Source organism: Aquarana catesbeiana, linkage group LG06, assembly GCF_042186555.1.
Source record: "Aquarana catesbeiana isolate 2022-GZ linkage group LG06, ASM4218655v1, whole genome shotgun sequence".
Lineage (NCBI taxonomy): Eukaryota > Metazoa > Chordata > Amphibia > Anura > Ranidae > Aquarana > Aquarana catesbeiana.
This window is the reverse complement of record NC_133329.1, coordinates 313,276,527-313,302,529: the sequence shown is the minus strand read 5'-3', so window position 1 is coordinate 313,302,529 and position 26,003 is coordinate 313,276,527. Positions and strand designations below refer to the sequence as shown.

The 26,003-nt window shown below is 42.9% G+C and overlaps 1 protein-coding gene across 2 annotated transcripts in view; it reads right to left on the bottom strand.

Moving 5' to 3' along the window:
- Window positions 1-847: 847 nt before the first annotated feature.
- Window positions 848-26,003, bottom strand: part of SH3BP4 (SH3 domain binding protein 4) — an 81,324-nt gene continuing 56,168 nt past the window's right edge. For both annotated transcript variants that reach the window (XM_073633663.1, XM_073633664.1), the window contains 3 exons: window positions 11,445-13,804; window positions 8,428-8,616; window positions 848-2,262 (listed from right to left, as the gene is read on the bottom strand). In XM_073633663.1, coding sequence (XP_073489764.1) covers window positions 2,038-2,262; window positions 8,428-8,616; window positions 11,445-13,804 — 2,774 coding nt within the window. In that variant the 3' untranslated portion in view covers window positions 848-2,037. The remainder of the gene's footprint in view (window positions 2,263-8,427; window positions 8,617-11,444; window positions 13,805-26,003) is intronic.

Genomic DNA, 26,003 nt, shown 5'->3' with positions numbered 1-26,003 from the left:
TAAAGTAGTTTACTTTATAAATAATCCTTTTCGTGATTGAAAGTGAGAAGATTACATTTTTTTTGTTATAAAATCGGCACGCTAAATTTCTTTGAAAACATTTTTTGGCACACTGTGCTCAAAAGGTTGCCTACCCCTGTGTTAGACAGTTAACCCTTTGTCCCAGTGTCAAAAGTGTCCGATTTGTCCGCTGCAATTTCGCAGCTAGAAGTCGCTGATTGCTGCCATTACTAATAAAAAAAAAAATAAATAAAAAACTCCCTAAAATATATTCCAGAGTTTGTATAACTTTTGCGCAAACCAATCAATATACACTTATTGGGATTTTTTTTTACCAAAAATGATGTGCCAGAATACATATTGGCCTAAATTGATGAAGAAATTCGATTTTTTACATTTTTTTATTGGATGTGTTTAAGAGCAGAAAGTAAGAAAATTTTTTTTTTTTTTTTTTGTGCTCTAAACAAAAGACCAACAATTTTGAAAAAAACAAAAACAAAAGTAGGAGGTGATCAATTACCATCAAAAGAAAGCTCCATTTGTGGGAAAGAAAGGACATACACTTTGAGTACAGCGTCGCATGACCACGCAATTGTCAGTTAAAGTAATGCAGTGCTGCATCGCAAAAAATGGCCTGGTCAGGAAGGGGGGTAAATCTTCCAGAGCTGAAGTGGTTAAGAAGCTATGTCCACTGCACATTATTTTCTTTACACAGTAAATACAAAATGTAAATTACAAAAACCATCTACATACAAAAACCTTTTTTGTAGCCTTGGCTTTTTAGATTCCAGCCCCCCCCCCCAACCCCCACCATATGAAAAGAACAGTAAAAAAAAAAAAAACAGGATTTTTTTTTACCTTACATTTTTATTAGACTTATGTTAAAATCATGCGAGGTAGTTAGCAATCTGTCAGAAATAAAACAAAGAAATAGAAAATAAGGTTTGTCTGCCTGTTCCTGTCCTCTGCTTCTACTAGTCCCTGGAAGTCACTAGATACTAGGAAACCGTATGCAACCTCATTGTACAATGATGAAAGACATGTAATTTGCAATGCAAGCAGGAATGGTAAGCCCGCCAAGGTAGCAGGGCTTGGCTTGCATTAATACAACAGGTATAAGGCACAAAAATACTAACATTGGGACCTGAAGACCATTTAAATTAAAATCATCTGACCCAACACACCAGGCAGAAGATCACAGAACTTCCTAGCTAGGTCAGCACAACCAGTTAAACTGCACTGCGAGACACGGGGGTAAGGGTTTGTCCTGCAATTAGAACTGTCATTAGGAAATGCTAAGCCCGCTCTAATTCTCATTTATTGCTTTAACAGGCACATGTAACAGCAGATTGTCTCATAGATGTTGCCCATATAAAGTCTGAAGCGGGCCTGTTGGATTTACCTACATATATACATGGCTCCACATTTTAGCCAAAGATAAATAACACATGGTAACAAAAACATGATATAAAATTTTTTTTACACAGGGAGTGACATATAAAGCACAGATGACCAAGGAGGGGCAGTGATTACACAATAAAAGTGTATGAACTGAAATTAAAAAAAAATAAAAAATAAAAACTAAACTGTGGAAAAAAAGTGTAGAATGCAATTGTGCTCATAAAGGAATCCAAAACAAGACAAAATTGTCAGGAGGGCCAAAGTCTCTGGCCTATGAAGCACCCTGTGCCTGTGAATCATCCCTACATATTTACATTGTACACACATTCCTCAGTTAGAACAGACAGGAGAGAACTGGTGCCTGAAATCCATGGCCATCCGGTGCATAAACTTCATTGTCTGTCCGTACTGATTTATAAATGCAGCACAAGGTTCAGATAACCCCCGAAAATGCAGGAGTAATATAATCACTAATTTACATGACCTCTCTGAAGAATTAGAGGACATTTACAACTTTTATGCAAGAAAAACTGAAATTCCATTACGCCCCATAATATGTTCTTCTTCAGGCAGAATGGATCTCTAATAACAACGTGTTGACATAAATGTTAAGACAAATCCTTCCCCAAGACATGATTAGATAACAAAGTCCTCATGTTCCTGGGTGCTAAAGGCCATTGACCGAAGGGTGTCCAGAGAATTGACAAGAATCAGCGTTCCCGTAAGATGTTTCCATCTCTTGGTGATAGGACTGCGCATTTTGTCCAGTCCTGTGTGGAGCTCCTGGATGACATCTCTGTAACTGTCACCAATCTGAGCACTCCATGTCAGAAGAAAGTCATAGGCTGGTTTCCACATAGCCTGCAAAAAAGAAGAAAAAATTGATTTACAACCTTTTTAGAACACAGACACACAAGGCTTAAAAATGGCCCTGGACCTGTATAGCACTTTGCAGATAACTTAACAAGGTTCAAAGTGCCAAGGTGAGTGTCCATGGCTTGGGGCCCTGGTACAGCTCCCAAGGTTTTATTGTGGTTGCACCGATCCGGATGCACCCCTTTTACTGCAGTATTAGAACACAGTGAGGAGTTAATTGAAGAGAAAAAAATAATAATAAACTAGTTATGCTACAAGTGATTTCTCTGTAAGGGAGAAGAGGGCAGTCACCTTGAGACACTAGCAAAAACTGAACACTCGTGCAGGGTGGTAGGGTTGCCCAGGGGGGCATGTCCTCAAGAGCTTGCCAGAGTTCAGTCATTTGAAGGTGCCAGACTAACCCAGGATCTATGAATGTGCTGTACAATTAAAATAAATCCTCCACCAAGCACAATTAACATCTACAATTGTCACATATTATAACAAGAAACAACATTCAGGAAAAAACAAACACTTTTGTTTGGCTCCTCCATGCATTTTAATAGTATTATTGTGTAAGAAATTAGAAAAACTATAGACCTGGTGTGGTCATACGCCACACGCCTCCCAAAGATATGCTTACCGCCTTCTAAAAATACTGTTTGCCCGGTGTCTGCCGATTCATCGATTTCAATACTTCCTAAATTACGGACCGGGGACAAATAGGCTGTCCAAGATCTGCAATTTTACTGCATACTTGTTCCTGATCAGTAATAATGACACCAAGGATTTAAGGCCAATGCATTTGCATGGCAGTTGGGCAACTTTCGGCACAAATTTAAGTTTTATATACCTACTTATATAGCTTACTACCATCCTGCACCACCAGAACTATTGCAAACAAAGTGGACTTTCTCTATATTAGGGAGCATTTATGCATTACCAAGTACCATGCCCTAACACTGTCACCAGGAGGTCCTGTGAGATCTACCTCTTCCTAGCTCTGATACCAGAGTTTGGATGCTGCAGCAGTGTATAGGCTCAGGAAGTATAAAGCCCTGATGAGGATGGTTGTGTATAGACACTGTCACTTTTCACCGATTGGGCTCAGCAAAATGAGTGTCTAATTTAAAATAAAAACATCACATCTACTTTAGTAATACTTGTGGTTTAAATGGTAGGTTCACATTTTTTTAAAGCATAATCTAATCCCTTTACTGCCAACAAAAGACTAGCTCAGTCTTTACAAGAAGCATGTGTACCAAGTCAACATCAATCATTTAAAAAAAAACACGCACTTTATTATTGTAAAAACAAAATTGTCCTGGGTCATAATAAATAATGTGATTATTAATGATTACTTTAGTGACTAAATACTGACTACAAACAATAAACGTCACCGTACATGCAAATTACGTTTTAAGCTGGGAAATAATTTGTTAACTATTAAAATGAATCTGTCTTTATACCCAGTAGAAGCAAACCTTTTGCTAGACCAGTCCTTAGCTTTTCTTTCTGCTAGAAGTAACTTAAAGCGGGATTCCATCCATGAAAAAAAAAAAAATTTAAAAGTCAGCAGCTACAAACACTGTAGCTGCTGACTTTAAATAGGTACTTACCTGTCCTGGGTGCCCTCGATGTCAGCCGCCCAAGGCCGACCCATCCCTCGGGTCCCGGCACTGCTATCCTAAGTAAGGGAAACAGGCAGTGGAGCCTTGCGGCTTCACTGCCAGTTTCCTACTGCGCGAGCGGCACGGCTCCCTGAATGGCCCCGTGGTGTTCTGGGAACACACACAGTTCCCAGAAGACAATGGGGGGCGCTCACCGAGGAGCAGAACACGCCGTGGAATAGGAAGAGGCAGATTAGGAAGACTGCCTAGCAACAAGGGTTTAGGCAAGTTTAAAACATTTTTTTTTTTCAAATGTTTTTTAAATTTTTTTTTAGAATTTTTCATGCAATTTTTTTTTTTTTTTTTTTTTTAGGGTGGCCCTCCACTTTAATCCTAAGGCAGAAAAGTTAACAAGATTGGGACTTTATATGAAGACACAGGGCATAGCAAGTCCAGTGCTTCCATCCCCATTTACTGAACATGGGAGGAGAGGTTGGGACTTTGTGTGAAGCATGCAACCAGGGAGATATCACAACAAAAATGTGTCTGGCAGGTACATAATAAGTTTAGAACTATATATATTGCATGAAGGCATAATGCACAACAATGATATACAGTCAATAAGATTTATTATATATAAATTATATAGTGACATAATATTAAAGTAACATATTAGTTCATATTGTAGACATTATAAAAAACAAACTCATAGTTGCGTACCTCCACAAAATAATAAACCTAGCCTTTCTTGGTTGGTACAATCCAAATTGGTATGAAGGGTAGAATGGTAAAAAACCTTGCGATGTAAACACAGGGGGCATCTAATAGCTCAAAGCATTTCATGGCTTCTCCCACTCCTCAGGAGCAGATGTAGTTCAGGTGTCTACAAGAATTGTTAAAATTAGAGTTGAAATTGTGTAATATGAGGAGATCTGTCTATAGGGAGAGGAGGAGATCATCAAATGCTACTTACAGACATACTAGTGAGACTGGGCGCAAGCGTGGAGGGCTGGAGGCCATCCAAGAAAGGGTACTCAGCCCATTTACATTCTGGTGCTCTCCATTGTCAGTATCTAATTTAGATGTTTATAGAATATTAACAAGTCTATGTTCTGTATTTCTAGCTATTATGCTATCTAGGTCTAGAGGAGTTTAAATATTTTATGTATTTTTGCAATTCATTGAGTTTTATTTTCTGTTCGGTTGTGCGGTGTTGGTGTGCTGGGCTGTGGTGTGTTTGGGCGGTTGTTCTGGCCGTTTTGCCCAGTCCCGGGAGCTGTGATAAATTTCAGGGGCCCTCCCCTTCCCCCCCCCCACTTCCAGCGCCGTGTGCATTACGTCATTTCTTGTGGCGTTAGTGCGCCAGCGCTGTGGTGTTCCTCCTTGGTGTCCTACAAGAGGCTACCTGGCGCCGTATAGAGAGCAGCGCCACTGCTTGGTGCCTCTCCTTTTGGATGCCAGCGTGTTGTTGGTGGACACCCACAACCACATTGCAGAGTATATATGCTCTCCTTCCAGTTGATCCTTACATTCCCCATGGCTGTTACCCCTGCGATCACTGGGCACTAGTGAACCTCAACTATTCACCTAGATACTGTAGGTAACTTGTTAGCATCCCCCCTCCTTCCTCCACTCCTTTATACTATTTTTTTTTTCACTGTTTGTGGTTCAAATGTCACCCCTGGTCTTTCACTATATTTACTTTTTATTGTCCTTTTATTGGGGCCAAATTAAGTCACCTATACCACCTTTACCTGCCCTTTAAGTACAGTTTTTCATTACGGTTTTGGTCCCAGCACTAGTAACACTCCCTTCATTTATTAGCTACTACATTTTATATCTTCATTTATAGTTTACTATACACATTTTTTTATAGATGGTTACGCTGCTGAGTGGCAGAAGCCACAAAACACGTCAAGCTATTAGATGCCCCCTGTGTTTACCTCGCAAGATTTTTTACCATTCTAGCCTTCATACCAATTTGGATTGTACCAACCAAGAAAGGCTTTGTTTTTTATTTTGTGGCGACACGCAACAATGAGTTTGTTTTTTTACAATGTCTTCATGCAATGTATATAGTTATAAACTTATGTACTCGCCAGACACATCTTTGTTGTGATATCTCCCTGGTTGCATGCTTCACACAAAGTGCCAACCTCTCCTCCCATGTTTAATCTCAAGGAAAACCTGTGCTTCCCCCTTCATTCTCCATTTGTGGGAAAGCAACAGGTTTGCCTTAGGCTAGGTTCACATGTCTAGCTTCGATCTGGTTTTGTTAACCGGTTCAGGTGCAAATTTGTACTTGAATTCGCACTTGAACTGTACCCAAAATGGCAGGCCCGCCCCGGACATGTGTCAACCGGCACCATTGAAAGCTGGTCTGGTTCACATGTTATACGAATCGGCTGCGATTCAAAATGCATCCGATTCGCATATATGTGAACCGAGCCTTAATTATCCCCATCCACAGCAGCATTTGCTTAACCTTCATCACTAACTCTGTTTAGTGCCAGCAACGGCAGGAAATACCCAATATGTCAATGAAGGGGGAGGGTAAGGTAAATACGTGTCTGCAATAGTGCTGTGGGCTTGTGTCAATGGCATCAGGCTTCTGAGATCATTCAGAATTCATTGAGTGTATTTGACCTGCAGCTGACCTTACCTGTTTCAAACAAGTTTTGTATTGCCATAGACTTGTATAGGAATTCAAAACCCATTTGAAGCAACATAAGTCCATCAACACAGACCCTTAAAGTGAAACTGTTGCTGGCCAATAGGCCGCAGTTTGGAGACCACTACTGTAGACTATAGATTTTTCTTCCCACTTTTCAATGTAAAAGGAGGGCAGAATTCATAAATTTACCCTTTAAGAAGTGTGTTGGCCAAGAATTAAAACCCAAATGCCAGACATTTTTAAAATTACAGTTGGCAAGGTTAATAATTGTGGTGCAGGAGAGGACACAGGAGACAGAGGGCTGGGTTGCGTATGACGGAAGCACGTACTGACGGCGGTTTCAGAGCTCAGCAGCCCAGATATATTGGAGTCAGCGTACAGGGGGAGGGTAGAAACTGGCCGGATCAGACCGGTATTACAGGCGATACAGGGGGCCAAGTGAGCACATTGCTGTAAGGGAACAGGATGTTTTTTTTTTGTTTTTACAAACGCTGTAAGAGATTGCAGACATGATACAAGAGATGGTCAGACTGCATTATTCTTGAGCTTTTCTTGCACAAAAAAAAAAAAAAAAAAAGTGTCACTAATGGCTAAAAATAAATTTATACTTATGTAAATTGATGATAGTAATTAAAAAGTTGAATACAATACAATTATATATTAAAATATACATTTTAAAAAAACATTTTTAAACTGTCAGTTTAAGTTTTCGTCTACGTGCATTTTCGGTTTTGGCACCAAAATTTCCATTCAGTGCACCCCTAGTTTATAACCTAATCAGGTTTTTTGCGGTCTTTCCCAACTGGGGAGGTTCTCTCTTACCTCCTGTCCAGGTAATGAAGGAAGTGAGAGGAAATCTCCTCAATAGAGACATGAGCGCCACTTAAACCTTTTGAGAGGCTTAAACAGAATCTGTGTGTATTACTAGCCTTTTAAACAAGCTAGTTGGGTTTTATATGGCGTAGTTCGATTTTGACCCCATGCATCACCATTGGGATGTTGGATTCTTTTAAAATTGTAATAGACTTATGGTACCTATACTTTATTTATTTTTATTTGTACCAATAAAGTTCACACACACTATTTGGTTTCAGTTTCTCTAGACTTTTTGGATTTGTTACGTTTTTAGCAGCCCAGTTTTTTGTATGCAAGCATTTATGATAGATCCATGGATTATGCCATCACTCATAGATCTTAGTGACATGCAGTATGCAACATGCCTGTAAATCGCAATCTTTGTGGAGCAGGCTTGATTGCTGTTCAGATTACTACCTCTGTAAGCAATTATCAGTTCTCTAGGGTTAGATTCACACTGCATGAATGTTTACATGCATTATGGGAAAGCAACCTATTCAATTTTGAGTTTGCTGCCAACCCACTGCACCAAAATTTTATTGCAACTGCTCCTTTTATAGTTTACACCTGTGTGTTGCTGTGCATTAAAAACGCACATGCATTGTGGTCCCATTGAATGAAAAATGAACGGTATTGCATTTGTGCTACCATGCATTTGTTTTAAAAGGAGCAGTTTAGTTCAGATCTGAATATAGGTTTGAATTATTTTTACTGTGTAGGTTATAGAGTTTTTTTTTTTTTTTTTTAATCAGAAGTCCTAATCTGAATCTGTGTATATTACTGCTGTTTTGTGCAGCATAGTTAGAGGTTTACTCCAGTCACTGCACCAGGAGATCATTTATTAATTCATTAGGAATATTCTTCAGATAACTTTGCCAAGAGTACCAGAAACTTTCCAAAGACACAATCATTGAACCCTAGCTTTAAATAAAACAACCACCATGCTCAGCACAGTTTTAGGTGTGCAGTAAATGAAGCTTCTGCTTAAAGGATTCTGTGTTACAAGACGAAAATGCACCAGATTCCTCTTACCTCGCTATCAAGAACTCCATTCTTGTCACGATGTGGTGCTTCATAGCCATCCATTTGCTGTTTGGACACTTTAGCTAGTTTCTCGGCCAACTCTCTCCAACGCTGAGCAACCTCAACCGCTGTAGTAAGCAAGACAAAATCCTGAATCAGGCGGACCACCAAACCTTGGCAGTCCATCTTCAACAAGGCCTAGGCCAAAAAAAAAAAAAAAAAAATCATTCTATATCCAATGCAAAAGAATGGATTTATTGAATACAATATTTATAAGGAACAATTACGTGTAGGAACCCACACTAACAATATACGGTATATCAAACTGGGAACCCATTTGTTATTCTGCCTTGGGTCACCCAGCAACCCATCACTCTCACTGAATAAATTATAGTCCATAAAAGCTCATGGTAAAACTGTTCTAAAATTAACATTTTGGTAACTTTGCTGCTGTTCAAGCTCTTCCGAAGTAGGTGGAAGCTCATCTGACCAGCTCGCCTCAAGTTACAGCCCCCATCGTTGAAGTTAAAGTCACTCGTCAAGAAAGAAAAGAAAAAAAAAAAAAAAAGTTAGGGGTCTGTCATTGCTTGCCTTATTATGAAAATGCTAGATTCCTGGCTGTGTCTGACTTCAGGTTGTTGTAAAGCCTAAACAAACATTTTTTTTACCTTAAAGCAAAAGGAAAGTCAAAAGGAACAGAACGACAGCCAGGAACTAGCATTTCAAAAGAAGATGACAGCAATGGCAGTCTCCATTACTGCTCACAATCGATTCTCTTTAGCATGTTTTAAACTGAGGAGGACAACGATTCTTGAGTACTGCATGGACTGCCTCCCATCTATGAAGAGACAACTAGGTAAATCTATAGCCAATTAGTATGAGCTGGCTTTATGGTCATATCTACTTAGCTATGCATGAAGATCTAAAAACTTTCCGTTTTCATGTTGATATTTACAAAGGCCACAAGTTCTGCTCTAGACACGCATAATTCTTTTTAAGTATACATTTTCAGAACGAGCAGAAGAAAAATTTCAGTAAAAATCTTTGCAGTCAACACTACCCATTCCCATTGCTTCATAGTGCTTGCCACCATGCAAACCACATAAGTAAGCTTGGCTATAGCCATTGGAGAGTGGTTAAATGTGCAGGTGCAACTAGACCATCTTCAAAGTAACAAACCACTTAACCACTGCGGTGTGTGGCATAAAGTGGACAATTCTGCCAACCTAACAAGCACATTTCAATAAAAGAAAAAAGGAGGATGAGAGCACAAGATGTGCAATGCCTTCTAATGGTACCCATCCTGGGTGGGGAAGAACCGTGATCGATATGTGTTTGATAACCTTCTTGGGGGGGGGTGGCACACAGAACTGTACCAGTTTTTTTAAAATACCAAGGCAGAATACACAGACCATGTTTAATACCATGCTAATAAATAGTGATAATAACCAAGCTATTGTTCATCCATCTGGACCTGTCTGGGGATCCACTATATTTTCCAAGCTGACCACCACCACTATAATCTGCAATATTGCACAGGGCTTTACATCACTTCAGATTAAAAGCTTATCATGATTCTATAAATACAAAAGTGTACTGGGATTAGAAAAAAATTGCTTAAATTAAATTCTAAAAAGGCACCAAGTCAATATAATTATTTTATGTAAAGAAAACACAACATCCCCTATACTTAACCCAGCCTTTATAAAGAAATATAAAATTCAGCACAGTCTGCATGATGGATAACCACATTTTCAGCTTTTATGATTGATGTTTTCCAGCTCTCTGAATGACCAGGGGCAACACAGTATTTCCATTTACTGAATACATCAAGACATAAGCATTCCAGCTTTTAAAAAGGTGTCCATCGCTGAATCGTGAAATTGTTAAGAGGCCACCGCAGTAAACAGGTCACTGACCACCTATACATCTACATTGCAGAACATGAATCGTGTGCGCTGTAGACAAGTTGGGGAGGGCTTTAGGGAGGCATACTGTTATTATAATCTTTTAGTCAATGCAGATGCGGGCTGTATATAAAATCTATTTAATATAGAAGCATGTTCCTCAGTCAATCGTCACACTAGGCTATTAGAATAAGGCATAGTGTAAAGCTGGCCATACACCACACAACCGCAGCGGCTAGTCCCTGGTCCTGCTTAACATCCCTTAAAAAGAAAAAAAAAAAAAAATACTAGTACGCTCAAAAGTGATATTTTAGATATAACAAGTCAGTGGGTGCTTCAGCCCAAGGTTGACATAAGTGACAGTTCATGCAGTTCTATTCATTGCAGTGGTAGTGTGCATTGCAACACATTTTGCTGAAAAAAACACGCATGCAGAAATTTTCAGCGCACACCACCACCGCAACACAGTGGTGTGAATGGACTTCATAGAAAACAAGGCAAATTGTCTTGTACATGCATTGGGCCTGAGTTGGTCAAGGCTGCCTAGAGCAGCCAAGGCAAACCATGTGAACGGGCACTTAGGGTTACCAAATCAAAAAAGCTGATGTCCAGGTTTAATTTCACTTTAAGTAGCCAAGCTGGCTCAAACAACCGGCTTCCTTCACTATCATGTGTGCCCGCTGGGTGCACGGTATAAAATCAGTATGTAGCCTCATCTACCTACAGTATACAGAATTGTGGTCTGGGTGGGAGATGGGATCTTCTGTTCTCACACCGGGAACAAAAAGGTGTCAGGCTAAGCGCCGCTCAGCCATTTATAGGCAGTTTTGTATTACATTATATTACAACAACTTTGCCAATCAGAGGAAGCTTTGTATTCATTGATAGAATACAAAGCCGCCTATGAATGGCTGAGTGCCACTCAGCCCGATGCTTTTTTGTTCCGGGTGTGACACACCCAGAACACAGTGCTGTATACTGCATGTAGCTGAAGCTACATACAATTTATACAGCGTCCAGCCCAATGGGCGCACAGGTTAGTGAAGGAGATAGTTTGTTTGGGCCAGCTGTGAAAGTAAAGCTTTAACTAAAACATACATAGCATGTAGCTCATCTTACCGTAATCAGCTCTTTTTGGAATGATTTCCTTTCCTTTCCCTCATTGTTATTGCACTCCTCTTTCAGTTTCTCCAACACAGATGCCACTCGTTCAGACTCACTTTCTAGTTCCACGCGACAGAAGTAGGAAAGAGGAAGGTTTCCATATCCAAGCGCATCAGCAAAGGACCTCCAGCTGCCGATGTTCTCCATTAAAAGAGTTCGCACTGATGCATATATGTACGTTAAGAATTTGCAAGGACGCAAGATCTGCTCTAATAAGGCGCCTGTGGTCAACTCTGGACCAGAAAAATAGCTTGGTTTTACTTTGCCTACTACTAGTACATTCTTTGCATGAACCAGGCCCAGTTTTCCTTGATGATACCCAATGTACCATTCTTTAGTCCATAACTGTCCCTTAAGCTTGATTTTTTCCTCACTCAAGAGAGCCATCACATCTCCTTTCTTGTACTCCAGCAAATATGGATTTTTGCTTTGACGCACCACAGTCTTAATTAGTTTCCCATATTTCAGGTTTGTTACTGGTCGATCTTGAAATATTGGATATTTGCATGTTATCGCCAGGGGAGACAAAACAATCTTTGCAACTTCTTTTTTCTTGAGAAATCTTCTTGGTCCAGTGGATTTAAGCCCAGTTTTTGGTGGTGGCCGTGGAGTCTGTACACAGTATTGTGACAAGATGTTACCCAATTCATCCCTAACTTGCACCCTCAGTGTGAAGTCAGAAAGTTGTTCAGGATCATGGCAACTAATGGGAAATATTAACCTGCTAACTTTTCCGAGCTTTAGTTGGAAACCTCTCACAATCTTTCCCTGATCTCCAGCGTCTACTCTGTAGTTTGTCATGTTGGAGAAAAGGCAAATCTGAAGATCCTGAGGCTTGGGAAGCACAAACTGTTGTTTGCCCCACAGATGTAAAGTCACTGGTGCTGCCCCATGAGTCTGTTGGCCTACTTCATTGACTATAAGTGTCTTGGGTGCACAGTCATGACCAAAAATGGCCACAACAGCCTTAAACAAAGGATGAATATGTTTAGGCCCATAAAGTCCAACAGTGATCCTTTTATTAATATAGTCCCAGACGTTGCAAGGAGGCACAATATTTTGTGCTTGAGCCACCATCACTATATACATAACTGGCTCAAGATTTTCCAGCTTCACTTGAATCGTGTCTCCATATGTGTAGGAGTGTGGCAGCAAGCTGTATGGGCCTTCTTTAGTATCACTACGCAAACATTTTATTGCTACTGTATTTTGACCAACAACATTATTGCGCACTTCCACAGATGCTTTTACCTCTAGGCTTAACGAACTTTGCACTTCCATGTTGCTCAGTTTGATTTCCATCACAGGGCTTACAGTGGTACATTTGTCATTATTGAGTTCTAAGGGTGGATCTAACATAGCTTTTAAGGAGATTTGCTGTGTCTCACCTGGAGCTACATGTCTTTCTGGAACATGTATACTAATATTCGTATCCGGAAGCTGCACGGCACCCCCTGAGCTGTCCAGCCTGCAGACAATGCTAGTCTCCACAGGCTGAGTCTGACCCCAGCCAGGATTCTGGCCCAACAAGTCTAGATCATGGCAGGACCGGGCCAGCTTGCGGTGGTTGAGCCATGCAATTCTGAAATCCTCCCTACTCTGGAACTGCTCAGGAGCTGGGGACTTGAGACCAGCAAAGAAGCTGCCCGTGGCTGGACTCTCAGACTTTGCCTGGAGGATGGACAGCTCAGAGAGGCTGTAGGAACGCTTGCTCCGGAAGAATGGGTTGTCCCTTCTGACAGGGACGGGCTCTTCAACAACATTGGTTTGATTGGCACGGGGTAACAGATCTAAGAACACATCAGTACTTGTTTCTGTAGAGCTAGCAGAAGGGGGAGCCAATGGGTCAAACAGTAATAAATCAACAGAATTTACTGAATCATCACCATTCTTCTTTTGTGTTATCAAAGGCCCATTGACAAAGGGATTTGACACAGCTGGCTTCAAAAACGGGTTGTTGTTATTGGTTTTAACAGAGTTCTGATTTAAAAAATCTGTCCAATCACCCAAGAGATCCATCTCCTTTACTCCTTCATCAGCACTTTCCAACAGTCCATCTATCATACCGCTGTCACTCAGACAAGAATCTCTGTAATTGACAGGTTGCACATATGCAGATGGTATGTAACCCATTTCTGTAGTATTGTGTGCATACCACCATTCTCCACCAGATGTGTCCAGCACATACAGATGTTCTCCCTTGGAAAATTTCAGGGTGGTGAAGTTGCTGGGACAATAATCCTTGATGGCCACCACTTCCTTAACATTCTCGAGTGACGTGGGACTATCAACACGCAAAGAGCTTGGCGATAACACTAAAAAGGGAGGAGAAAAACATGAAAAAACATTCAGTTAGAAGATGAAACTTTTTCTTGCCCAGCAAATAAAAGGAAATTAATCAACAAGTAGAATACCTGTCAAAGACATGTTTAATGAAAGTTCATTGCCCAACTCACACATAGTTCTAGGGCTGCAACATAATTTGCAGTGAAGCTAAATGGGTCCAGAACTTAGAAAATTCCTGATGCCATCTATTGTTTCTAACTCAATCTGTTTGTAAGTGTTATTTCCGTAATAAATGATTCCCTTTAAATGCTATCTTTCCCAAAAGTGATATTTCAGATTTGGGTAGGTGCTGCTGGGTTGAGTCACTCACCAGCTTCTTACATCCCTCAAGAATGGGGATTTCTAGGTTCAAACTCTAATGCCGCGTACACACGGTCGGACTTTCCGGCATACTTGGTCCGGCGGACCAGAGTGTGCCGGACAATCCGCCCGTGTGTGGGCGGCGGCGGACTTTTCCGGCGGACTTCTTCCCAAAAGCCCGCCGGACCTAGATTTTAAACATGTTTGAAATCTTTCCGTCGGACTCAGTTTCGGGCGGAAAGTCCGCTCGTGTGTGTGCTGGTCCGACGGAAAGCCCGCTCGTGTGTAGGCTGGTCCGACGGACCAAATACGACACGAGGGGATGGTATTGCATCTCGCGCTCGCTGCAATAGGAAAAACAAATCTTCCTATTGCGGCGAGCGCGGGGCATACCAGGCCCTTAGGTCTGGTATGGATTATAAAGGGGAACCCCGCTACGCCGAAAAAACGGCGTGGGGTCCCCCTAAAATCCATACCAGACCCCGATCCGAGCACGCAGCCTGGCCGGTCAGGAAAGGGGGTGGGGACGAGCGAGCGGCCCCCCCCCTCCTGAACCGTACCAGGCCGCATGCCCTCAACATGGGGGGTGGGTGCTTTGGGGGAGGGGGGCGCCCTGCGCCCCCCCCCCCCAAAGCACCTTGTCCCCATGTTGATGAGGACAAGGGCCTCTTCCCGACAACCCTGGCCGTTGGTTGTCGGGGTCTGCGGGCGGGGGCTTATCGGAATCTGGGAGCCCCCTTTAATAAGGGGGCCCCCAGATCCCGGCCCCCCACCCTATGTAAATGAGTATGGGGTACATGGTACCCCTACCCATTTACCTAGGAAAAAAGTGTAAGTAATAAAACACACTACACAGGTTTTTAAAATATTTTATTAAACAGCTCCGGGGGGGGGGGATCTTCCTCCGGCTTCGGGGGTCTTCTTCCGGCTTCGGGGGTCCCTCCGCTTCATCTTCTCCCGGCGTCCGGTTGGTTCTTCTCCGCTCTCTGGCCTCTTCTCCCGGTGTCGCAGGTCTTCGGCCGGCCCCTCCGCTCTCTTCATGTAGCTCTATTGCGAGCGGAGGTCCGGACTTCTTGGCTTCTTGGCTTCTTGGCTTCTCTTCTCTTCTCTTCCCCCAGATGTTGACACGACGCTCTCTCCGGCTGGACTGGTCTCTGAGGGCTGCGTTGTGACTTATATAGGCGGAGACCCCGCCCCCATATGATGTCACAGTCCCTGGGCATGCTGGGACTGTGACGTTTTAGGGGGCGTGGTCGACCACGCCCCCCGACCACGCCCCCTAAAACGTCACAGTCCCAGCATGCCCAGGGACTGTGACATCATATGGGGGCGGGGTCTCCGCCTATATAAGTCACAACGCAGCCCTCAGAGACCAGTCCAGCCGGAGAGAGCGTCGTGTCAACATCTGGGGGAAGAGAAGAGAAGAGAAGCCAAGAAGCCAAGAAGCCAAGAAGTCCGGACCTCCGCTCGCAATAGAGCTACATGAAGAGAGCGGAGGGGCCGGCCGAAGACCTGCGACACCGGGAGAAGAGGCCGGAGAGCGGAGAAGAACCAACCGGACGCCGGGAGAAGATGAAGCGGAGGGACCCCCGAAGCCGGAAGAAGACCCCCGAAGCCGGAGGAAGATCCCCCCCCCCGGAGCTGTTTAATAAAATATTTTAAAAACCTGTGTAGTGTGTTTTATTACTTACACTTTTTTCCTAGGTAAATGGGTAGGGGTACCATGTACCCCATACTCATTTACATAGGGTGGGGGGCCGGGATCTGGGGGCCCCCTTATTAAAGGGGGCTCCCAGATTCCGATAAGCCCCCGCCCGCAGACCCCGACAACCAACGGCCAGGGTTGTCGGGAAGAGGCCCTTGTCCTCATCAACATGGGGACAAGGTGCTTTGGGGGGGGGGGGCGCAGGGCGCCCCCCTCCCCCAAAGCACCCACCCCCCATGTTGAGGGCATGCGGCCTGGTACGGTTCAGGAGGGGGGGGGGCCGCTCGCTCGTCCCCACCCCCTTTCCTGACCGGCCAGGCTGCGTGCTCGGATCGGGGTCTGGTATGGATTTTAGGGGGACCCCACGCCGTTTTTTCGGCGTAGCGGGGTTCCCCTTTATAATCCATACCAGACCTAAGGGCCTGGTATGCCCCGCGACGGGGCTCGCAAGGTGTCAATCTAGCCGATAAAAGCGGCAAGATTGACATCCTTTTCTAGTCCCGTCGCACCTGAGTCACGTTCAAAATGAACGGACTTGTCCGTGTGTGGGCAAGTCCGTTCATTCTGAAAGTCCGCCGGAACTCCGGCGAAAGTCCGTCGGAAAGACGGGCGGACTTAGCCCGCCGGAAAATCCCGGCGTGTGTGGGCAAGTCCGTTCGTTTTAAAGTCCGGCGCACCTGGCGGACAAAGTCCGTCGGAAAGTGTGCCGGACCAAGTAGGATAGAAAGTCCGCTCGTGTGTACGCGGCATTAGAATTTCCAAATGGCTGTAGCCATTATGGGGTGGTCTAACTCTCTGGAAGTTGTAATTTTATCCAGCTATGTCAATTGCAACAAAAGCAGTTATATTCTTGGGGTTCAAAAAAACAAAAGTGGTCATTGTTTGATTGACAAAACCAACAAGTTTTAGCTGAGATTACACTTTACGGTTTAGAATAAGCAGCAATAAACCAGTCTATGCAGCCAAGTTTGTGAAAACAAAGGATGACAACTGCTGACAATTGATCTCACTTGGAAAAAACAACAAAGAATTACCTGCTAATAAGGGAGGGTCAAATCCGTGGAATTCAAATATGTTTACTGTAATCTTTGAATTGTTTATATAAAATACAAGTCAAAAAAGAAGATTATTTCATTAGGAATATTTCAAAGAATGAAATGTAGGATAGTACCTGGAATATCAGAAAAGTGACAGTATGTACAGCCAATTTGTTTCCTTCTGGGGATGCGCAAGGTATCAAGTTGTTTTAAAAAAACAAAAACAAAAACCATACCTTTAGATGCACTTTAAAAAATAACATATAGTGCTGTGAAAAACGATTTGCTCCCTTCCCGATTATCCCCCCCCCCCCCCGCATATTTTTCACACTTAAATACAAAATGCAGTTTTTAAATGAGGAAGGGAAAAATGCTGTCCAAACCTGCCTAACCCTATGTGAACAATCACGAATGAACTGTAATTAAACACATTTTTTGGAAAGATTAGTTAAATTTCTTGCCGCACCCAGGCCTGATAATGCCAGACCTGTTGAATCAAGAAATCAAATTAAAAAGAAACACATCATGCCACAACCTAAAGAAATTCAAGAACAAATGAGAAACAAAGTAATTGATATGCATCAGTCTGGAAAGGGTTACAAAGCTATTGCTAAGGCTCTGGGACTACAGTGTACCATGGTGAGAGCCATTATCCACATATGGAGAAAACATGGAACAGTGGTGAACCTTCCCAGGAGTAGCCGACCCCCCAAATTTACACCAAGAGCATGATGACTCATCCAGGAGGTCATAAAGGAAACCAGTACCAAATCTAAAGAGCTGCAGGCCACACTTGCCTCAGTAAGGCTGGATTCACACTTAGTGTGTACGCGGCTCACAGCAGATGTGCGGTGCGCCCCTGTTCTCCGTTTCAGAGATGAATCGGGCCCAAATTTTTGCTTTTGGACCTGAAACGGAGCCAAAGACGCATAGGACCTCTGTGCAATCTGCTCTGCGGCCGCCACGAAGATATGTGAACCGTCTCCATTGAGAGCCGGGAACACTGCTGTCATATGAATTGGCTGCGAGGAAATCCGCGTCAAATTCGCACTAATGTAAACCCAGGACCCTACATTCACTATATCTGGTCTCCCACGGTACACAGAACATGAAAATACAAATATTTTAGTAAATATAAACTGCTAAATACCCTTTCTAATCAGCAGTATATAGTAGTCTTGTGACTTCTATCAGTTACTGGTTAAAGCTTGTAGGAGGAGCATGGATGACACCTGACCCTCCATCTGGACAGTGCTGATTGGCCCTGTGCTGATTACATAAAAAAATTTATATATATATATATATATATATATATATATATATATATATATATATATATATATATATATATATATATATATATATATATATATATATATATATATATATATATATATATATATATAAACACTCTAGCAATACACAAACTGAGCATGTGCAGAGTGACTCCAAAGGCTCTGTGCTATCAGGATTGGGGACAGTGGAGAAAGGGGAGGATCAGAGAAGACAGGATCAAGCAGCCTTTTAACCTGCCTGGCGGTTTTCTCGAGTGTGGCTCGGGGTTAAATTTCAGTACCATTAGCGGTAACCCCGAGCCACACTCAGGATTGCATTGCAGGATCCTGGTGCAGGTTACTTACCTTGTCCCCAGGATCCTGCGATGTCCCCCCGCTCTGTCCTCTGCCCAATGTCCTGTGTGCCGGGCTCCGTTCCCTGCGAACATCGCGACGCATGGGGACGGAGCCTGGTGGCAAATTCAAAAGATTGAAAATTCATAACACATACAGTACACTGTAATCTTATAGATTACATTACTGTATGAAATGATTTCACATCCCTTTTGTCCCTAGTGCTTTGTCCAATGCCCTGCATGTAGTTTATAATATATTTACTGTTCTTTCTGCCTGGAAACTTGAGATTGTCCATAGCAACCAAAAAGTGTCCCTTTACGTCAAAAGTGGTTTTAGACCAGCTAGAAACCAGCGATAGTAAAATTAGAACACTTGCAGAATTGAGCGATAGTGAATCGTGGTGAAATTCATTTTATTATTATTATTTTTTATAATTAAAGTTATTTATTATATTATAATTTATGATTCTGTCATACCCGGGATATCTACTAGACTCTTGTTTGGACAGATTTAAGTGCGTTATTGCTAAGAATTACAGGCCTACAATATATAAAACGCCAAATTTATATGCAAAACAATTGTACAGCTTTGAGGCTACAGGCTTACCCCTTAGGTTCCACAGTGAGTATAACAAGTAGGCTTTACTGCATATACACACTGATTTTGCGGTTGTTGGTTTAGTAACACTTAAAGATTAGTGTTCACGATTTAAAAATAAGAAAGACTGGGCAAAAATGGCACTCATGGGAGAGTTCCAATGCGAAAGCCACTGTTGACCAAAAGGAACACTTTTGCGAAAAAACATCTGGATTATGCACAAGACTCTTTGGGGAAATATTCTGTGGACGGATGAAACAAAAGTTTAACTTTTTGGAAGGTGCGTGTCCAATACATCTGGCGTAAAACAAACAGCTTTTCATAAAAAGAATATCAAACCAAACAGTCAAACACTGTGGTGGTAGTGTGATGGTCTTCAGGACCTGGATGCCATAATTGATGGAACCATGAATTCTGCACTCCACCAGAAAATCCCGAAGCAGAATGTCTGACCATCAGTTTTTGAGCTCAAGTGCACTTGGGTTATGGAGCAGAAAAACGGGAAGGTTGGGACTTTGAGTGAGGCGGGCAAATGAGGCCAGTGGGTCAGTCACCATGAAAAAACAAGCCATTTATTGGTACATAGTAAGATAATGACATAATGGTGACCCCAATATGGGTTGACTGTTACATCATATACAGATACACCCTAATTGGTACATAGTAAGATAATGACATAATGGTGACCCCAATATGGGTTGACTGTTACATCATATACAGATACACCCTAATTTGTACATTGTAAACATACATAACAAACCCCTAAAAAAAACAGGTGCAGAGCGAATGGTATAAAAGGTAAAAATGTCCATGAAATACATAATATCACAAAGTAAATGGATAAAACTTTAGGATTGGTAGACCCAGTGAGAGGGGAAATGATTATTGGGTGCATGTCGTAAGCATGTCGTAAACACTCTTCAGGGGCGGTTAGGCACCAATATCTAAGGACAAAAGAAAAAGGAAGGCTAATCTAATGGATAAAATGAATATACATGGTGAAAAAGAAGGCACAGTAACTATGCATGTAGGGGGGGGCAGGAACGCCACTACCCTAAATGGATACTCACATGCCGACGGGGTATGAACTCCATGAGGTTCACGGTCACTGGGCCACCAGCTATGTCAGGTCCGGGAGCTAAGGGAGGAGCTCAAACGAGGGAGGGAAAGGGCCAAGCACACACAGGAATCCCCAATGACTAGTATGTCCATACTGTTAATGGCTGCGGGTGGTGATTCTGTAGTGAGGAAAGTGTTGTATGAAAAGTGAGGCCCCAATTGCTAGAGCCCCGATCCCCAGCACATAAGTGAATGCCCATGTGTTGTCCTCCTTACCTATAGGTGATAGAGGATGACCAACCGTGTCTAGCCCAGTAATGGAAGTGCTGCCCAGAAGTAAGCTGTCAAAAAGGTCAGTGCCTTATATGTGTGGCCAGCCACCCCCCCCCCCCCCAAGACCGAAACTCCCCCCAACGTCACACATAGCAGGCACTGGGCGAACGGAGGCTCCATTCAGCGCAGCGGCAGATCGCCGCCCACAGCTGCTGGAGGCGCCGCCGTCCACGTGTCCGCATGGATGAAAAAAACAATGCCACCGCCAGGGCGGCCAAACGGCCGTCACGTGCGTGACGTGAGGTGTGACGTCGACGCACGGGGGGAAGCCCGCCCCGATCCCCCACGCCCACCAGAGCGGACGAGGAGGGGGAAAAAAGGGGGAGGGATCCAGCCGTGCCTCGCAGCTCCCGGACACTGCACAAGGGAGGCAGCGGTCAGACACGGCATCCCCAGGGGCATCCCACACGGCTGCACCAATAGGGGGAAACAAACAAACAAAAAAAAATACAAAGCAATCAATATACACAAAGGATGAGTATAAACCATGAAGGGACATGTTAATGCCATACTAAACAACCCCTAAACAAAGGGGAGGGGGAAAAAGGCAAGTAAAACAGGGCAAGTGCCCTATGGAATAAATATCCATGATGGTGAATAATGTCCCAGAGGCCTCACAGCCCACCTCCATCCCTATATCGGGTTTTGAAGAGGCGAAGTTGGGACTTTGAGTGAGACGCGAGTCTCCATCCCTATGCATACAGGAAAACGGGAAGGTTGGGACTTTGAGTGAGGCGGGCAAATTAGGCCAGTTGGTCAGTCACCATGAAAAAACAAGCCATTTATTGGTACATAGTAAGATAATGACATAATGGTGACCCCAATATGGGTTGACTGTTACATCATATACAGATACACCCTAATTGGTACGTTGTAAACATACATAACAAACCCCTAAAAAAAAAAAAAAAACAGGTGCAGAGCGAATGGTATATGGGTTATGGAGCAGGACAATGAGCTGAAACATAAGTTCCCCCTTGAATGCCTCATAAAAAAAACAAAAAGCATCTCAAAAAGGCCGTTCATGCTGGAAAATCCTCCAATGTGGCTGAATTTAAACAATTCTGCAAAGAAGAGTGGGCCAAAATTCCTCACAGTGATGTGAAAGACTCATTGCCAGTTATCGCAAATGCTTGAATGTAATTGTTGCCACCAAGGGTGGCACAACCAGTTATTGGGTTCTGGTGGCAATTACTTGTTCAAATAAGGTCAGGCAGGTTTAGACAGCTTTTTTCCCCCTTCATAAATGAAATCATCATTTGAAAAACTGCATTTTGCATTTAGGCAGGTTATCTTTGTGTAATAGTAAAATGTGTTTTGATGATCTGAATCATTTAAGTATGTCAAATATGCAAAACAATCAGGAAGGAGGCAAATATTTTTTCACAGCGTTGTACTTTCTGTGCTAGGGTGACAACGTATCACATCTATGGAACGTTTGTCGTTGGTGACAAAATTTGTGTTAGGACTGCAAAACACTTTCCCACTTCTTTCTCCTCTTAGTGAAAAAACACAAAGATAACCCGAGTAAATACAAAATGAGGATTTTATTTATTAAGGGAAAAAAAGCTGTCCAAACCTCCCTGGCCCTATGTGAAAAAGTAATTGCCCCCTAAACCTAATAACTTGTTGTGCCATGCTTGGTGGCAACAACTGTAATCAAGCGTTTGCAAAAGCTGGCATTGAGTCTTTTACATCACTGTGGAGAAATTTTAGCCCACTCTTTGCAGAATTGTTTTAATTCAGCCACACTGGAGGGGTTTTGAGCATTATTGGCCTGTTTAAGGTCAAGCCTCAGCATCTCAATCGGATTTAAGTCCAGACTTTGACTAGGCCACTCCAAAACCTTCATTCTATGTTTGAGTTATTCAGAGGTGGACTTGCTGGTGTCTTTGGGATCATTGTCCTGCTGCATAACCAAAGTGTGCTGGAGCTTGAGGTCAGGAACTGATGGCCGGACATTCTCCTTCAGGATTTTCTGGTAGAGCTCAGAAGTCAAGGTTACATTAATAATGGCAAGTCGTCCAGCTCCTGAAGCTGCTAAGAAGCCCTAGACCATCACGCTACCACCACCATGTTTGACTGTTGGTAGGATGTTCTTGTTATGAAATGCTGTATTTGTTTTATGCCAGATGTAACGGGACGCACACCTTGCAAAAAGTAAATTTTTTGTCTCATTAGTCCACAGAATATTTGCCTAAAAGTCTTATAATCAAGATGTTTTTTGGTAAATGCGACATGAGCCTTTGTGTTCTTTTTGGTCAGCAGTGGTTTTGGCCTTGGAACTCTCCCATGGATGCCATTTTTGCCCAGTCTCTTTTATTGTTGAATCATGAATACTGATCTTACCTGAGGCAAGTGAGGTCTACAGTTCTTTAGATGCCGTTTTGGATTCTATTATGACCTCCTGGATGAGTTGTCGTCATGCTCTTGGAGTAATTTTTGTAGGCTGGCCACTCCTGGAAGGTTCACCACTGTTCCAAGTTATCTCTATTTGTGGATAATGGCTTTGAACCCCTTCCTAGACCGATAAGTGTACATTACTTTGTTTCTGATCTGTTCTTGAATTTTTTTTAGATTGTGGCCTGATGTGTGGCTTTTTGTGATCTGTTAGCGTGCGTCACTTTGTCAGACAGCTTCTATTTATGTGATTTCTTGATTCAACAGATCTGGCAGTAATCAGGACCGAGTGTGGCAAGTGAAATTGAACTCAGCTATTCAAAAAACTGTGGTTAATCACAGTTCATGCATGATTCAGCATGGGAGGGGGCAATTACTTTTTCACATAGGGCCAGCCAGGTTTGAACAGCTTTTTCCCTTAATAAATGAAATAATTTAAAAATGGCATCTTGGATTTACTCAGGTCATCTTTGTATAATATTAAAATTTGATGATCTGAATCATTCAAGTGTGAGAAATATGCAAAAAAATCAGGAAGGGGGCAAATCCTTTCACAGCACTGTATATATCTCTAGGAAGAGTTTTTGGCAAAAGTCTATTTTGCCAAACAACCTCTTCCCTGGCCCCTCGCGTTTTTACTTTTGTGTAAACTACACGGTCACATGTGCTAGGGACAATGCAAGGCCTGTAGGTTACATAATTAGTGGCCATCCAATGGCTGAAAAGAAGCACTGTGGGACCTGGAAGCAGCAGTGTTGGGAGGTGGCATTGGCTTAAAGCGGTTGTAAACCGCCGATGTTCAAAAAAATAAAAAATAAAAACCTGCAAGGCAATGGGATAATGTGTTAGTATGCAATGCATACTAGCACATTATGAAATACTCACCTTGGAACAAAGCCCTCCAGCTCTGTAAAGTCACCACTGAGAGGGCTGACATGTTCCCCCATCTGTCTTCTGGGTTTGCGAGCTCCGACTATGCGATTGGCCAGAGCCGTGATGATGTCACTCCAACATATGCGTGCAGGAGACTCCGTTTTCAGCACAAGCTCTGAAGGCCCGGCACTGTAAGCCGGACCCTCAGAGCCCACGTGTCAATGATGTCATCGGCTGCATGCACTCTGAATATCTCCTTAACTGTGCTAGTTTAGGAGATATTCATAGTACCTACAGGTAGGTCTCATTATAGGCTTACTTATAGGTACAAGTGGTAGTACAGAGTTTACTACCACTTTAACCACTTGCCAACCGCCGCACGCCGATGTACATCCTAATTTTGAGGACGGATATCGTTGTTATGGCAGCAGCTAGCTGCCATAACCCCAGTATCCCTGTTTTCGGCCGGCGGTCGGCTACAAGATAAAAGTAGTCCCTGCAAGATCACTTTTATCGGTGGCGGGAGAGACCCCCCGGCAGCGATCCGGTGCCCTCCGCCGCTGACGGCTCCGCGATCGCGTCCTGTCAGTGGCTGTGCATGGAGACAAGTGAGGGTACGATGGCTCCCACCCATCTCCATGACACCGCAGGGCGGAAGCGACGTCATAACATCACTTCCGCCCATGCCTCTTAAAAGGCACATTTTTTCAATGACATTATTTATTTATTTTTATTGCATTTAAGTCCAAATATGAGATTTGAGGTCTTTTTGACCCCAGATCTCATATTTAAAGAGGACCTGTCATGCTTTTTTCAATTACAAGGGATGTTTACATTCCTTGTAATAGGAATAAAAGCGATCCATCGAAAAGTTAAATAAAAGTAAAAGTAATATAAATAAGAAAAAAAAAAAAATTTTTTTAAAGCGCCCTGTCCCGACGAGCTTGCGCACAGAAGCGAACGCATACGTGAGTAGCGCCCGCATATGAAAACGGTGATCAAACCACACATGTGAGGTATTGCCGCGACCGGTAGATCGAGAGCAATAATTCTAGCCCTAGACCTCCTCTGTAACGCAAAACATGCAACCTGTAGAATTTTTTAACTGTCGCCTGTGGAGATTTTTAAGGGTAAAAGTTTGACGCCATTCCACGAGCGGGCGCAATTTTGAAGCGTGACATGTTGGGTATCAATTTACTTGGTGTAACATTATAATTCACAAATTCACAATCTAAAAAAAATTGGGCTAACTTTACTGTTGTCTTATTTTTTTATTCCAAAAAGTGAATTTTTTTCCAAAAAAAGTCCGCTTCTAAGACCGCTGCGCAAATACGGTGCGAAAAAAGTATTACAATGACCGCCATTTTATTCTCTAGGGTGGTAGAAAAAAAACAATATATAATGTTTGGGGGTTCTAAGTAGTTTTCTAGCAAAAAAAGCCTGTTTTAAACATGTAAACACCTAAAATTGAAAACGAGGCTAGTCCTTAAGTGGTTAAACAGCAGAAATGGTGAGAGGTTTGTGTAATCCAAATGGCATATGTATCGGTGATCCTTCTCCGGCCAGTCCCTACTCTTCTGTGCAAAATGTCAAATACTTAGTAGCTGATCGCATAATTTAATGGACCTAAAGTGCCAATGTGACATAAAGACCGATGAGAGCTACAGATCTAGTCACTGCCCTGCACCATGCAATAGAAATGGAGAGAGGTCTGTGCTAAAATCCGCATGAGCTGGTAAAAGGACAGAGAGGAATCACTGATGTAGCTCGCCTGCTTGAACTTGTATTGCAATATATGCAAAGAATCCCTGTCCTTTTGCAAAAGTCTGTAGAAATATGTAAAGATATATAGCAATGTGAAGACAAGATCCTGGACCTGTCAACACTAAGACCCCTTTCACACTGAGGCAGTTTTCAGGCATTTTAGCGCTAGAAATATCCTCTAAATAACGCCTGAAAACTGACTCCCATTCATTTCAGTGTGACTTTTTACACTGGGGCGGTGCGCTTGCGGGACATTAGGAAAAGTCCTGCAAGCAGCATCTTTGGGGCAGTTTGGGAGCGCTGTATACATCGCTCCCAAAACACCCTGCCCATTGAAATGAATAGGCAGCGCTTCATAAGCGCCGCAACAAGGGCGTTTTAACCCCTTCTTTGGGGGGTTAAAAGCACCCGCTAGCAGCCGAAAAGCACCACAAAAACGAGCAGCGCTTTAGCGCCAATGGCTGGGTGC